General features: G+C 42.2%; 1 protein-coding gene and 1 long non-coding RNA gene across 2 annotated transcripts; one reads left to right on the forward strand and one right to left on the reverse strand.

Moving 5' to 3' along the window:
* Positions 1-3,481: 3,481 nt before the first annotated feature.
* LOC143684129 (uncharacterized) lies at positions 3,482-10,900 on the reverse strand. The gene is made up of 2 exons (XR_013175859.1): positions 10,832-10,900; positions 3,482-7,193 (listed from the first exon to the last, which is right to left on the reverse strand). It is a non-coding gene; the product is annotated as an uncharacterized LOC143684129 (long non-coding RNA).
* Positions 10,901-11,374: 474 nt separating this feature from the next.
* On the forward strand, positions 11,375-13,618 carry RAP2B (RAP2B, member of RAS oncogene family). The gene has a single exon (XM_077160828.1). The coding sequence runs from the start codon at positions 11,555-11,557 to the stop codon at positions 12,104-12,106; it is 552 nt and encodes a 183-aa protein (XP_077016943.1). The 5' UTR covers positions 11,375-11,554; the 3' UTR covers positions 12,107-13,618.
* The last annotated feature ends 2,488 nt before the right edge of the window (positions 13,619-16,106 follow it).

A 16,106-nucleotide genomic window follows, 5' to 3' on the forward strand; every position in this document is an offset into this window, starting at 1 on the left:
ATCTTGGAAGGGATATACTATCACTTCTGCCATGTTCTCCTGGGAAAGGACTATCTAGGCACATGAATCCCACAAGGTGGGCATGGTGGGGGTCATCCTGGAGGTTGGCTACCACAGAAATGAAATACATTTCCCTAAGTTGTATAGTTAGAAAGTGACTGAGCCACAACTTGGGAGTAAGTCAGACTAAAAATCCAGTGTTCTTTCTACTTTGTATGCGTTGTTGGACATCATGAGACAAGCATGTAAAAAAAGTCAACTTGTTGGAAGATTTATGTTTAAAACAAATTTTGGGGGTAATGCAAATGTTCTAAAAATGATCGTGGTGAAGAGTACACAAATATGTGAGGATATGATTGATTGTATAAGATGGTTAGTCTGTATGTGTGTGGATATTTCTCAATAAAAATATTTTAAAAAGAAAGATGGGTTAAACAAAACTTCATATATACTGCCAAATTTGAAAATAAATAAGGTTTTTAAAATGTGATTTTCAATGAAAAGATTGTACCTATCTCTCACTCAATAGTTATTAAAAGGCATGAAAACATTTATGTGAAAATTCAATTGACCACAAAATCTTGAGTTTCTGAAGGGTGATTTGGTGTTTGGGGCAGACAGTGTAGGCTGATTCATGCAATCCCATTCCTCATTTATTTCTGTCTTACCTCCCACCACTATAGACGCTGGGAAAGTTAAAAAATAAATTTTCCCAGACTACCTTGCAGCTAGAGTTCTGGCCTAAGAAATATAACTGAAACTCTCCTGGAGCTTTCATTTGCTTGATAAAACGGAAGGCCAAGCTTGTGTATCTTCGCCCCTCCCTGCCTGCCTCACTTTCCTCCTGCCACAAAGTTGCCATGATTTCGGGGACTTCATTTCTCTTCACTGAGCTGCTGAACCAAAAGCCAGAAGTGTTCCAATTCCGGACTCATTATATGAGAACTAACCTTTATTTGTTTAGCCACATCACCCCTTAGTAGGATTTCCTCTTAAATACTGTCATAACTATTTCTAAATCTTTCTGTGTGAGGTAAGTTTACAAGTTCTTAAAAAGTCAGCAAACCCTGGGAGAATGATGCGGTTGTCAGAAAACTTTTTGGCTTTTTAAGATAGCTCATTTCTAAACAGTTTCCCATGCAACCTATTTTCCTCCATTATACCAGCTGAGGGGAAGACAACAAAAATCACATACTGCAACATCATTATTGCTGTTGTTGTGGTTACTTTTTTCCTAAGTCTGTAATAATAGGATTAGAAGTTCAAACTTCTTCAATTCCTCCCAAATAGCCCTGAGAGTCCTTAGGATCTCTCTTTTCCTTTCCTTGTGTGGCACCCCTGGCTGCTCTATAGATTGGACTCTTGTCTGCTGCTCCTGCCTCAGCTCATTATATTGAGGTCATTCCTGGGGTTGCCAATGCCCTAAGTGACTGGTCCACTGGTGATATCCATTGAAGAGGCTGCCTGTTGTGTACGGGGTGTGGGGGTTCCGTCCCAGGACCCTTGCTGCTGCTGAAACCACCAAAGTTGCAGGTAGGTCTCGTGGGTCTCACAAGATACCCTGTTGCACCTTGAAATCTTGATGGCCCAGAGGCCTTGTGATTCTACTGTAATCTCTTTCCTCTAGGTAGTTTCACTGGGGCAGCCCCAAAGGGTAATCTGAGACGTAAACCCTATATTGGACAGACATCTCCCTTTCCTTTTGATGATTTCTGCTGCCCTTAACACACGCTTATGAGCCTCAGCCATCGCTTCTCTTAGCAAACAAGTGGTTACTTGGTCCCTTACACAATGGTGCATTTACTGGCTCGATTTACTGGTCCTGGATCTTCCTTCCCTGGCCTGCCTGCATCTTAGAATAAAATAAGCTTAGGCTTTAGCTGGTATTCTTACTACATAAAAGTTGTATGAAATTGGTCTAATTTAGCTTGGAGTTTTATATCCTAATAAAAGTTTACATGAATTAACAAAATAAGAAGAGGCTGACAGTTTAATATTTGAGAAATTACATGGTGCTAGAGCATCCTAGAGCGTCACCTGTTGACATAGTCCAAATAATGCTTGAAAAACCAGATCATCTCTCGTCTCCCCTAATTACCATCCCCCAACCACCACCACCAATTTTATTTATATTTAATGAGGGGTCTTTTCAGAATCACAGGCTTACCTGAGCGTAACAAATCTATTCTAGTTTCATACAATTATTCAGCTCTGTCAGAGGAAATTTAGTGGTATCTATGAACATTATTTCTATCTTCCAGCCACCGAATATTAACTTCCTGGGCCAGCCTATAGAAAAAGTGTTATTCAAGATAGGAAATTTCATTGCATACAAAGCTTAACGAGAAAGTAGATTTATCAGGCATGCAATAGTCAGGAATTTTCATTCCATTATTACATTGAACATACAATTTCAAATATTGCTTGCACCTGCTATTCTATTCAAATCAAATCCTGAGAACGGTTGAGAGAAAATTTTTGCCTGAAACCATGTCAGCAAAAGTATCTTCTCCCCCCCTCCCCCGCCCCGGATAAAGAGTTTTCAGTGTTAAGAAAGCCATTTCCCAAGCAGGTTAGGACACATTCTGGAAAGGGTGAGGGGTAGATTTCTATAAAGTCTCAAGAAAGAACTTGGGGCATATGAGATAGAAGCCTGGGTGCAAACTGACACAGAGACCACAAATGTGTTATTGTGATGCAGAAGCCATGTTGTGCTTTGAATGGTGCAGACACATCAAAGGGCACTGTTTGCAGCTAAGAGGAAGATAATTTCTGGTGAGTGAAAAACCCATTGGGGGAATGCAGCTGAAGCCCTTTAGTCACTGCTTAATTGTGCAGAAAGGCAGTTATGTTCTCTTGCCCAAGAGGTCACGAACCGGAACATGCCACATTCCACCTTTGGGAAAAACAGACAAACAACCCCAAACCAGGGATTTTGTCAAGAAATCAACACCTTGTGCAACTTTTCAACTCTGTGGCATTGCGGTAACTTCAGCATCAGAGATACAAATTCTTCCTCAACAGTCACTTAAGAGATGTATCTTATTCAACTTTTTATTTCTTGATGTGATAGAACAGCTGAGGCCTAAATTGAACCGTAAGTCAAAACGGGATTTTTGACTTACGGTTCAATTTATGAGAAAACTAAAAGTAGTGGAGTATTTAAAATACTGCTATGATAAAAAGACAAGAAGACTATTAAAGAAAATGCTAAATTCTTATGTTTGGGTAGTCGTTTTTTTTTTTCTTTCTAGTTTATTCTTTCTGCTTTTCTATACATTCCAAATTTATTACAGTAAATGTGCACTCCACTAATGAAAATAATAAAAACATTTTTTCTTATTGTGAAAGAACACTCTATATAATAACAAAATTTTCCAGACAAATATTCAGCTATTCAAATGACTCATTCTGAAAGTCTAGGGAGTCAAGGTTTTATTGTAGTTCTAGAATGCAGCAAAAAGAGAGACTCAAGAGACTATTAAGAGAGCTTTACTGAGTTCATTTAATTTCCCATTAGTAATGGAATTTTTAATTACATGAGTCACAAGTTTGTGTGCATATTTTCAATAAGGGTATGAACATATGGGAAATACATACTTTAAGGGAATTATCGATATCCTTTTCAATTAAAAAAAAAAGCTGAATTGCCATCTTCACAAGTTCATATAACCCAAATTTAGCAGCCTAGCAACTTCTTGCTGCATGGGGCACAGTTACAATTAGAAACAGTTTCATTTCTACTCAGATGCCACACCTGGCCTCCGTTCTGTCAGCAGGTGCCTTACTAGCTTTATTTATGGAGAGAAGGTTATTTGCAGCTTGAACTCATCAACAATTCTCAGCTCCAGGTTTTAGTTCCCTTGGTTCTTCTTTTCTGATGGAGAGGCAGGATGCCTCCCCAGACTTTCCACCAAAGTTCTCAGATTCCTCTTCTCCCCTCTCATCAGGAACTTGTATTCTGCTGACACCCTCATGCTTGGATTTCAATTTCTCCTCTTTCCTGACGCTCCCCTTTCAGTTGCAGAGCCAAAATGTAAACAAGAAATAAAGCTATAACAGTGCTAGAAGAAAATATGAGTTATATAAAATGTTTTGGAGTGTGGGAACTTTTCTCTTTGTGGCATGAAATGCAGCTGCCATCAAGAAACAGTTAAATTAAAAATAGTAATATTTTAAAATATCAGTGGACAACAGAAAGCCCGAACAAAATAAAAGACTAATTATAAACTGATAAAATTATTTTCAAGACAGATGTTTGATAGAGGGCTAATAGCTTTATATATAACACAACATAAACATGATACATAATCATTAGAAATTACAAATCAGTGAGAAAAGTCAGAAATCCAATAAAAATGGGACTGATGCTTTAACTACTGAGAAAAAAATTACATTATTTGTGTAAATACAGCAAACTGAACATTTCATAAATTATATACAGAATTATAGTTATACCTGTTGATACATAGCTACTATTTTACTATAGCTTATGGGCAAGAATTATGGTTCTAATGGCAAATTAGTAATACATTTTGATTAAAGAACTTTTTGACTTCCAACAATAAATGATATGTCAATACATGGTTTAGAAAAGGGATTGGGAACCAATGGGCCTCCTAGCCAAGTGCAGGCCAGCATGTGTTTCTGTAAATAAAGTTTTGTTGGGATGTAGCCATAACCATTCATTTATGAATTGAAAATGGCTGCTTTCACACGACATTGGCAGATTTAAATAGTTCAACAGAGATCTTTTGGCTCACAAAGCTTAAAATATCCGCTATTTGGATCTTTACAGAAAAAAAAAGAAAGAAAGAAGGCAGGCAGGAAGGGAGGAAGGAAGAAAGAAAGGAAGAAATTGCCAAATTCTGGCTTAGAATACTTAATTTATGTGAAACAGAAATATTTGGCTAGTTCCCCAAGATCACTCTTTTTAATTCCAAAAAATTATATTCTGCAGTGAAATAAGGTATTTTTTAGCATAGAAATTACTTTATAGCAAGGACAAAGTTTTCATATTTTGGGGTAATATGGCCATATCCCAAAAGTGAATAGTAATCTTTCTTTTACATGTAAGTTTTAAAACAGATTTAAAAAAAAACAAAAACACTTCAAGAGTTACAAACACTCATGACAGAATTGAATATAACAATCGCAGAATTATTTAAATAGACTGAATTCTACAGTTTTGTGTATCTGCTTAAGCCAACATTCACATATTCTTTTTCTCGATCTCCAGATTGCTAGAATTGCCTAACAGCCAAGTGAAACAGAACCCCCTTAGGCAGATTCCTTGAACCAAACTCTTGTAGAAGATTGCTTAGTAAAGGAAACTTCCTTTCCTCCAGTATAGTCTCATTCTCTTCTTCATCAAACTCCTAAAATCTGGAACCACTGCTGCAGAAGAGGTGATAGGCTTCTATTGTGTATCTAGGGAAATAGAGGATTATTGCCACTGCAGAAAAGGGGGGTCCTATGCAGTGGTTGGTGAGAAAAAAGAAAATGAGAGAAAAACTATTTTCAATGGAACTCAGAAAGTCTCCCATTCCCCAGTTGAATTTGGTTCTCTAGAACAGAAGTTCTAAGGAGACGAATCTTAGACTGAGATTTGAAATTAAGCTTTCAACTGAAAAAATAACCAGGATCAGTGAAATATTTTAAAACTTTCTCTCGAATGAAAATACATCCATTATATAAAAGTGGTGCTGTAAGTAAGCTGTTTACTTCTTTTACAGATCAGGGTGTAGAGTGAATCTGTGATCTAATACAGAAGGCACATCAGCAAGGGTAACTTCTTTGTGGACATGTGATTTGTGTTCATTATCAAAAATAACACTGTAGGGCAGGCCACGGTGGCTCAGCAGACAGTGTTCTCACCTGCCATGCCAGAGATCTGGGTTTGATTCCGGGTGCCTGCCCATGCCAAAAACAAACAAACAAACAAACAAAAACCCTACATTAATCAATGCATGTGCTGATATATTATTCATGCCAAAAACAAACAAACAAAAATCCTATATTAATCAATGCATGTGCTGATATAACTATATTATTGAATATAGTTATTCAATATTAAACTGATCAACAATAGCCTTGAGACATTAGCTATTTTGATTCTCCTCTGAGAATCAAATCTATTTCTTTGCTTTGGCTTATCAAAAAGTTTGTGAAGGCAGGCCACTGTGGCTCAGCAGGCAGAGTTCTTACCTGCCATGCTGGAGATCTGGGTTCGATTTCCGGTGCCTGCCCAGGCAAAAAAAAAAAAGTCTGTGGAAAGTTTGAATGGTCTTAAGAAATCATTTAATTTAAAATTTAAGACTTCCCTACACACATACCTTTCAGGCGTAAGGTAGGAACATGAAACCAATCAGAGTTCAAGTGATATGGGCAGACATTTAAATTATAAAATTTAGCCATTCGTTTCCCTTTAGCTACCATGCTAGGGTTTTAGGACATTTTTTAAGATATAAAGACAAAGTTGGAAAAATTCCATCATAAGTAGTACGTCATTTGTCTTCTAAGCAGCCTACCCAAAGTGTAATATGAAAAGTATGAATAGTATGAAATAATGATGGTTTGGATGACTTACAAAATATTTTTTAAGGCATTAACGGAGGCTATTTAAAAATAATCATTGATAAAATAAAATATCCTAAACATGCTAGTGGATACATGACTATGCTTTAATACATTCAGTTAATAAATATTTATTGAGAAATTCGCTAGGCACATTTAATCTTATATTTCAACATTATGATATATAGACACTATCAATTTGCCTTTGAAGTTTTCAAAATTAGTAGCATGTGTTTAGAATTACTTGTGGCACTAGCTAAAACTACCAGTACTATGAAGTAAGCCTCTAGTTAGTATGTATAAATGAAGAGGACAGGTGCATTCTTATTTTCTTTGGGACTTGAAAGATTCAAGTTTGAACAACCTTTTCATTCTTTGAAGGCCCAATCCCTATGTCATAGAAGGAGCTCATCAGTGTGAGCAAAGTTCAGGCACCAAGCCCCTGTTTACGCAATTCAGTATCAAAGGTTAAGCAGTTATTACCTAGTAGCTTTTATTTCGATTGTTTTCCAGAAATGCCTTTTCATGTTATCTCCAAATGCTGTCTTTTTCAGAGAAAGGGTTTATCCATGGGATGAGTTGGTGTCTTCCCTCTAGATAACTCTGATTTAGTGTTTCTATCCAAATAGGGTTATAGACTTTGATTATTCTCACATCTTAATGACTCTAGGAGACTGAAACTTTGGTAGGTGTTTTTCTAAGGATCCAAGAAATGCTGTTTCAGTAAAGATTAATATGTTTAACGTACTTTTCCCACAGAGTTTTGAAAAGGAACAAAATATCATTCCAAAACTCATCAAGAACTATTTACTAAAGATTTCCCATAAATGGCCCAGAAGTTGGTACCACGAGGGACAGATGCAGCTCCAGAGATCAACCAGACATGGACTCTGCCCTCAAAGAATTCACACGGTGCTTAGGATGACAAGACATACACTTGTAAATAATTATGTTACAGGATGCCATAGAGGGGTACACAAAAACTCCTAACAGATTTCATAGGAGGAAGTGACCCTCTTAAAAACCCATGCATCAGCAAAGAAAAATCTGTGTATAAGCAATTTTTATTGCTTCATTCTGGATCCCAAAGCCCCAGTGCAAAATTTTCTGTGGGAGACCATCTGAGTGTAATAAAAATTGCTATTGAAGAATCCTTAATAGAAATTCTAAGGCACGGATCATATTGTTTATTCAAATTGTAGCCTCTTCCATGTCTTGGTGAGGCCACCAAGGTTCAATAATATCCATCTGCATGGTTACCAGTTATTCTGGGTATAGTTTCCTCTTCAGCTTTTTTTTTTTGAGTGCATGGTTTGGGAATCGAAGCCCAATCTCCCACATGAAAGGGGAGCATTCTATCACTGAACCACCCATGCACCCTGCTCTTCAGCTTTTAAAAGCACGTTCCCAACTATTCTCTCATTGGTTGTCAGTTTTTATCACTAAGGACACACTGGCAGCATGGAAAGGGCGGCCAGGATGGCAGGGCTCTAATTCTCACACTCCCATTAATTTGCCCAAGTCATCTATCTACCTGGATCTCAGTTCTCCCCACTAAATGCGGGACAAGGTCAACAGATTTCCTCAAGGAACCTCACCTACCTGGGTGGATAGCGCAACTTTTCATCGCCATTTTATAGATAAGGAAATCAAGCACAGGAGAGTTTAAGGGACTTGCCTAAGGCCCCAGAGATAATGATTAATATCCAATACTTCGGATTAGATACTAGACCTATAAGGAGAAAGCTTTTCTACTTTATCAGACCCAGAACCACACCCAACATTTGTGGGCAAGAGTACAAACAGAGGCCCAGAGCATGAATCTAAATATTTAAGTTATAAATCAAGCTAACAAACTGTTAAAATATAGTCTATTCTCCAACCTTGAGAAATAAATGCCTCTCCCACTATGACAAATAAATACCTCTTCGCAAGGATCTGGAAGGCCAGGTGTGAATTAGGAATTCTCCAGGCTGGAAGGTGGCAGGGAAGGGAACGCTGACCCTAACTGACCCTTATAACTGACAGCAAAAGGAGGCGCCCAAAGGCCTGGGATTACACACCTCAGTCTACAGTCCAAGAACTGTCCAAACCCCAACAAAAAGCCATTCCTGGGACACAGGTGAGTACAGAGGCCTGAGCTAGCCTCGATTGTGAGTTTGTCATCATATGCAGAGGATTCCAGAGATCCAGCTACCTAGATCATGGTTTAGAAGCGCGTTCTCCACGTAGACCATCACCTTGACCAGATGGTCCCTGTTACTTGGGATCGAACAGGTATGATTGCACTGCCTGTTAAATTCAACCTCGGAAAAGAAAATCCGGGAACTTTCTTGTGCTAAGGCAGTACAACCAAACATTAGAGACCAGGCGCTGCAGCCAAACACCTGGGATCTTAGCTCATCCACTCCCTAGCTAGGCAATCTCAGGTAAGTTACTAAACATCTCATGGTCTCAGTTGCCTCAACTTTAAGACAGGTGTAATAATCATTATTATGAAGTGAAAATGAGATGGTAGGTGCGTGGAGATGCTGGAGAAACGTTGCTGGGTTCTCTACAGCTGTGTTAGGCGAATTTGTCTCAGAAAGGCTTTTCTGGAGAATTATATAAGAATAAGTATATCCAAGCCCTCTAATAGGGACGGTGCAATTCCTCTCTCCACTAAATAGAGGAGCCAGGCGTAGGGGTCGACACCATCCAGCCGGCCCGAGACAGAAGCTGTTGCCCACTTCCCACTTGGTCCTGCGCCCAAGCACTTTACCAGCTTGCAGACTCCTGTTAGGAGTTACAGCCAGAGGTCTTGAGTTAACTCGCAAAAGTGGCTGTGAGTCACGACGGGACTAGGAACTGAAACCAAGTATTGGCATCTGCAGTTTATGCTGGTTCATCCCTCCAATGCTGAAGGTTAAACCAGTGGGAAGTGGCATCGATTTAAAAAGGTAAGCCACCGAGTCAGGGTTGACGCTGCTCGGTCCCGTCCCCACCCCCTCCACCCTCGGGCTCACGCTGCCTTCAATGTCTTCAGACAGGTCTCGACATCTCTCCTCTCGGAGGAAGGAGAGAGACACGGATCAAGTCGAGGCATCTCCCTCGCACCTCCCGTGAGTGTGAGCCGAGCCAAGCCTAGCGATTGTCCATCTGGAAAGCGAAGACGTTTTTCAAGAAGCAAGCCTGGGCATTCCCCCCACCCACTCCAGGCGAACCTAATTCCAAGTGGCCCATTTCTTCACCCTTGCTCCTGTCCCGTCCCTGCAAAAAAACTTGGTGTCCAAGAACTATAATCAGTCCTTTCTGACTTACTCGCCTAAGGGACAGTCGTGACTGGGCACCGAGAAGCCAGACTCGCTCGAAAACACCAACAAAGGACTATATTTAGTTCTGAGCTCTCCGCCTAAATTCCTCTATTTTTTTTTTCACTCTCAGCTTCAAAACGACTGGGTTGGGGAAGTGGGAGGAAGGGGGCGGGGGAGCCGCGGAGAAAGAACAGCTGTGCCTCCGCCTCCCAACTCAATCTCTATAAATAACCAATCACAAGCGGAGGCTACTTTTTAGCCAATGAAGCACCCCAAACTGATAAAATCTTGGCGGCAGCCAATGGGAGAAAATTTGGGGGTGTGAGACCTGCGCCCCGGGACCAATGGGTACCGAATTCTGGAAGAGGTAATTTGAGCCGGAGTGTGGGCGTGTGATGCAAAAGCTTCCCACTTTCAGGACCCAAAATCTGCTCGGCCGACTGAGCATGCCCAGAGCGGCAGGGAGCATCGCCGCGACTTCTGGATTGGGATGTATTTCGGGTTTCCGGGTTTTGGTCACAGCCGAGAAGGAGGTGGGTGGGACCCGTCAAGTCCCTGCTGGGAGAGAGTAGGGGTCCAGAGAGTACTATCCAATTCCCGCCCCCCCCACCCCAACCTTTCCTCGTCGGAACAGTTTCTCAGCCCAGTTTTCCCGTTTCCTTTGTCCAGGAGATAAAGTGTGGGAAGGGTCAGCTAGAGAAGGTGGAGCTGCGTTTTTACGCGCGCCTCCCATGCGTTCCACCGCACCAAAACGCCCTTTGGGTCTCCGAACCTGAGACTCAAATCCGCCGGGGCTTGAGGCGTGGAGTCCGTGGGCCCCTGAAAACCCCGGAGTTTGCAAAACCCCAGACACCCCACCCCGGGGCGGCCCACGCGCTTTCTGTAGATGCACCGCTCTTGTACACAAACCCCAGAGCGGTACAAAAAAGTTGCCCCATTTTCCCGTTTGAGCCGACCCCCACCTCATCCTCTCCCACTTGATCCAGACGCACAAATGCACGCATTTCGAGTTTAGTTACCAGCCGCGCGCCGCTCCCAAATCCGCTCCTCCTAGACTTAAATCGCGAGCCCCGCCCTCCGCCCGGTCCCTCCCAGGCCTCGCGGAAAACCCGGAACTGTGACTCGGATGGGCGCGGGCGGTGGCGCACTGGGCATGCTCGCCCGGGCGGGGAGGGCCGGGCTGCGCGCGGCGAGTAGGAAGCCCTCGCCCCGCGGAGGCAGCGAGGGAGAGCGCGATGGGCCGCAGCGGTGGGCACACGCTCCGCGGGGACTCATGCCACGCGCGTCCGCGGCCGGCGCTCAATTAGCAGCCGCCTCCGCAGCTCGCCGCCGCCGCCACCTCCTCCCCGCCCTCCCGGGCTGCAGCGGCGAAGAGCTCCAGCCGTCGCCGCGCACAGGCTGCTGGCATTGTCCTCCCGGTGCGCCGCCCGGCCGGGCTGCTGCTGCGGGTTACTGCGGGGCCCTGGACCCGCGCCCCTGGGACGCGTCGCCGCCGCCGCCGCGGGTCGGCCGGGCGCCCGGCCCCGGCTTTGTGATAACTGCGTCCTGCACTCCCCGGCCACTCTCTCCTGGTTTTTTCCTGCGGACCCGAAGAAGGGGAGAAGTCCGGCCGCCAAGCCCAACCTTCCCCAGGCTCGCAGCCCCGACGGGGCCGCGGCAGGAGCGGCGAGAGCGCTGACGGAGCCATGAGAGAGTACAAAGTGGTGGTGCTGGGCTCGGGCGGCGTGGGCAAGTCCGCGCTCACCGTGCAGTTCGTGACGGGTTCCTTCATCGAGAAGTACGACCCGACCATCGAGGACTTCTACCGCAAGGAGATTGAGGTGGACTCGTCGCCGTCGGTGCTGGAGATTCTGGACACTGCGGGCACGGAGCAGTTCGCCTCCATGCGGGACCTGTACATCAAGAACGGCCAGGGCTTCATCCTCGTCTACAGCCTCGTCAACCAGCAGAGCTTCCAGGACATCAAGCCCATGCGGGACCAGATCATCCGCGTGAAGCGGTACGAGCGCGTGCCCATGATCCTGGTGGGCAACAAGGTGGACCTGGAGGGCGAGCGCGAGGTCTCTTACGGGGAGGGCAAGGCCCTGGCCGAGGAGTGGAGCTGCCCCTTCATGGAGACGTCGGCCAAAAACAAAGCCTCGGTGGACGAGCTGTTCGCCGAGATCGTGCGGCAGATGAACTACGCGGCTCAGCCCAACGGCGACGAGGGCTGCTGCTCGGCCTGCGTGATCCTCTGAGGCGCCGGCGGCCGCTGTGCGCCGGCCGCGCTCTGCGCACAAAAGCCAAAAGCACCCGACTCTCTTAAATGTGATTTCTCTTCTTGCTTTGAGATTGGAGACGACTTTGCATTGGCGGAGATGGCGCGGGAGCCCGACCGGCCTCCGCTGCCGACGTCCCCTGCCTCCTCCCCGAGGTGGCGGGGGTGACCCGTCCTGACCATCCGAAACCCTGTTGGAAATGTGGCTCTTTGCAGCATGTACGTTTCTCATTGATTTTGATTGACGCATATTTCCCCGTTTAAGTAGCCGTTAGGGCGCTGTATTGGCGGCTTGACACCCGGCAAGCAAAAGTTTCGGCCTGGAAAAAAAAAATTAGGGGTTGGGGTGGGGGGAAAGAAGGGAAGAAGAGGGGGCGAATGGAGGAAAGAGAGGTCTTTCTTTTTTTTCTTTTTTGGCAACAACCGTTTTTGTAGTTCCAAGTTTTAAATACATGGAAGGAAGTCCGGGAGAACCAAGTGAAGGAGCAGAAAGAGAGAAGAAACTTTTGCTTTTTTTTTTTTCCTTGTTTTCCAGGAGTAGGTGGAAATTAAGATGGGGTTCCTTTTCTGCCAGCTTGGAAGGGCAATCCCGTGACTGATTGCGATTCTAAGGATGTCTATGCAAAGTTGGATTCTTGTTACAGTGTATCCAATCTGAAGTATTGCACATCTGAACTGGGACTGTTAACTCTGATGCCAATACGGTGTGGGGGTGCCAGAAAGTGTCTGCTGATATTTGTGGAAAAAAAAAATTATATTTTGTTTACCTACTGTATTAAAGGGGAGTCTGGGGGAGAATGGTAGTTTTGTTTTTTTGTTTTTTTTTAAATCAGCTGTGAAAAAAATGTTACAGATCTGCACATTTTTTTGTGTAATATTGTGTGTTTATTTTTAAGTTTAGTTTTTTTTTTTTTTTGGTTGGCAGTAACAGATTTTGATGACTAACTCTTTAAAATACAGTACAAAGACTTCCTAAATGTGATTCAGGGCCCCCAGCACCCCTGTGTCTGCAGAGTGCCTTCCAAACTCAGCTGTTCCAGCCGGTGCCAACCTGTGAACTTCCCACCATATTCTAGAATCTTGATATTCCCCAAACCCCTTCCCAGTTTCCTTTCAGTAATCTGCCTGAACAAGCCAAGACAATAGGGCCTGCTGTTCAGTGAATTTCTTCATTATTTCCAGACTTTCAAATGTAATTTCCATGTCTTGCAATGTTTGGGTTTTTTGTTTTTGTCATTTCTTGCTTCATTTTGTTCAATTTTTAAGATATTTAGCTCCCCTTTTATATTGTTTTATAATTTTTTTTTTGTTTTTTGTTTTTTTTGGTTTTCTGTTATAAGGTGTTCCTACGGAAGCAAAGAGCAAAATTGTACTGTTGTGCTGTATCAAGAGAATTCTAACTGTAATTTTTAATTCCAGACATGCGTTTAATCATTGTCTCTTCATTTTAAGACTTTTAATACAAATGTCATTTTTAAAGAAAAACTCAAAACTATTTGTGTTTCTGTGTTTCATATTCAGTGAGTTAATACAGTTATCATGGGTGAGGTGGATTGGGCCAGGTGCATGATGCCTTGAGATATTTATCAAATTTTGAAGACAAGCATCTCACTTATGGGTTGAGTGACTGCCCCAAATTCCTAAAATACAAGAGAATCAAAAGCTGTGGGGTATGCTGTATCATCAGAGTACAGGATGGGCCCATATACTGAATCTGTTATGCTGACATGGAAGCAGGGAAGGGGAAAAGCTAATTGCTGAAAATGCCTTAGATTTGGGAAAGTAATCCTTCATCTGGCATGGCTGGGTGATCCTCATTAATTTATTATTCTTGTCTTGTTTTTCTTGTTGTTTAAGTTATGTCCCATCAAGTCAAAAGCGTCTTTGGGGGGCAGATGGTTTTCATTTTTGAAGTCTCATTTGGTAGTGTCTTCTGCAGTGCTTTTGTCATATGGATTGTAGACGGTGTCCAACTTTTTTGAGGTTTTGATTTGAAAAACATCTTTAGATTAAAACCGAACAAAACAGATGAAGACAGTTCCCTAACTGTCATTTCACTCTGGCTTGTGGCGCATACATGGCCTCATAAATTTTTCCTTTTAACAGTAGGAGGCAGTGTGAGCTTTTTATTTTTCATTTTGTTTTCCCTGTGGAAGGCGTGTCATTAATTTAAACTCCATAGACTAAAAGAAAAGACATGATTGTATCAGCAGCAGAAGCATTTGATGAACCTTATATGTCTGAAGTGTAGATAGTCTTCAGAAGTGTATTTTGACAAAAGGATGTATTCCGTTGATAAAGTCCAAAGAAATTACAGGCCACAGGGTTTCTTAAAAGCTATATAAACATACTTTGCCTTAAAACATTCTTTGTTCCAGAGGCATCTCAGTATGCCTGTGATGATCCTGCAGCCTTTTATTTCATTCTAGATCTCACTTAACTTTAATGTCAAACTCACCTGGAAGGCAGTATTGTATATTTATGCTAAATGTAAACATTAAGAAAATTTATGATTTTGTTGTGATTCGTTCTGTTTAAATTTAGTTGCCTAAGTAGAGCTAAAGTGTTGGAAATTCTGAGGACATGTATCAAACATTCTCTGAAGGATTTTTTTTTTAAAGAAATTTGGTGACTGTTTTCTCATGTTGTTTTTTGGAAGCCTTTTGCTATAAAATGCTGCCAAGTATCTAACTAATCTAAGAAATATATTTACTCCTGACAGGGAGAATTTGAAAATGAGAAATTGGAAATGAAATGGGTTGCTGAGTGCATTAACCGCCTAAGTACAGAACTGAGTCTATTGCATGACTAAATTCCTTATAGATCTGAGTTAGTAGGACAGAGATTTTAGTAGGATCTTACTGAGTACTGTAAAATAAATGCTTTTTGCATTCTCAAGGAAAGCTGGTGTGTGTGTGTGTGTGTGTGTGTGCATGTGTGTGCCTGGTGTGGGAAAAATAGTAGCTCTGAGTTTTGTGGGCTCCATTATCTTGTGGACAAAATTGAGAGAAAATAGGGATACCTATTTTTTCTTCCTTAACAAAAAACTGTTCTAAAGAATATGTAAGCTTGCAAGCACCCCTTCTAGTTTTAGGGTGTGAAGAGATAAGAACATTTGTTTCACACCAAGAAAAAGTTAAGCTGATTTAAGAGTGTTGAAGGAAGTGAGCAAGGTAGGGTAGGAGTTTGTTGTGATCACCTGTGAAAACAGAAATTGGCTAGGAAAAGAGCTTTTATCTTGAGGAGCAAAATTGACCTTTAAACTTGACTCCTGCTGCTTTTTAACAGCTTTGCCTTTTGGTCTCTGTCGTCCAGATTCTCTTGTCATTTCAAAGGATATTTTTTCTTTTTCTTTTGGTCTTCCTTTTGGTACTAGCCTCAGAAAAGTTACAGGTACCTTATGTCTAACATGTTCTAACATGGTTCTTGTGTAAAACAATATCCATGTTGTTAGCTGCTGAAATCGACTTGATTGAATCACATTTTGGGATGAGATCTATCTGGATGTAGAATTCTTTAAATACATAAGCCTTCATGCTTCCTGATATTCTATAATATTCCTTGTAGGAGGCAATCCAAAAATGCTTCATCTGTTTGAACTGTTCATGTATTTTCGTTGTTGTTCATGTGTTTTTAGAAATATTTTCACTAGCATGGTATTGCATCCTCCCTGCCTCGTTTGGGTTATAGTTGGGCATTTCTCAACAGGTGTGTTGGGCAAGTGAGACAAACTCTATGTAGCAGCTATTTTTGAGAAATAGACGCAAAATACTGCCGTCTTAACTGTCATAAAAGCATATATTTTTGCAACAGCTGGCATAAGTCCCTAAATTATAAATAAGGTGGAAGCATACAGTTGGAGATCTCTGTTAGTTGAAATGACATCAAATATTTGTCAATGTCTGTTTAATTGGGAAAGGCTTGCTAATATAAATTTTGTCTTTGAGGAAATGTAGCAAATTTTTAAATACTACCAGTAG

The sequence above is a fragment of the Tamandua tetradactyla genome, chromosome 5 (genome assembly GCF_023851605.1).
Source record: "Tamandua tetradactyla isolate mTamTet1 chromosome 5, mTamTet1.pri, whole genome shotgun sequence".
NCBI lineage: Eukaryota > Metazoa > Chordata > Mammalia > Pilosa > Myrmecophagidae > Tamandua > Tamandua tetradactyla.

Bases quoted from the DNA above. Each gene is read 5' to 3' on its own strand.
- RAP2B (XM_077160828.1), top strand. From the start codon at position 11,555: ATGAGAGAGTACAAAGTGGTGGTGCTGGGCTCGGGCGGCGTGGGCAAG.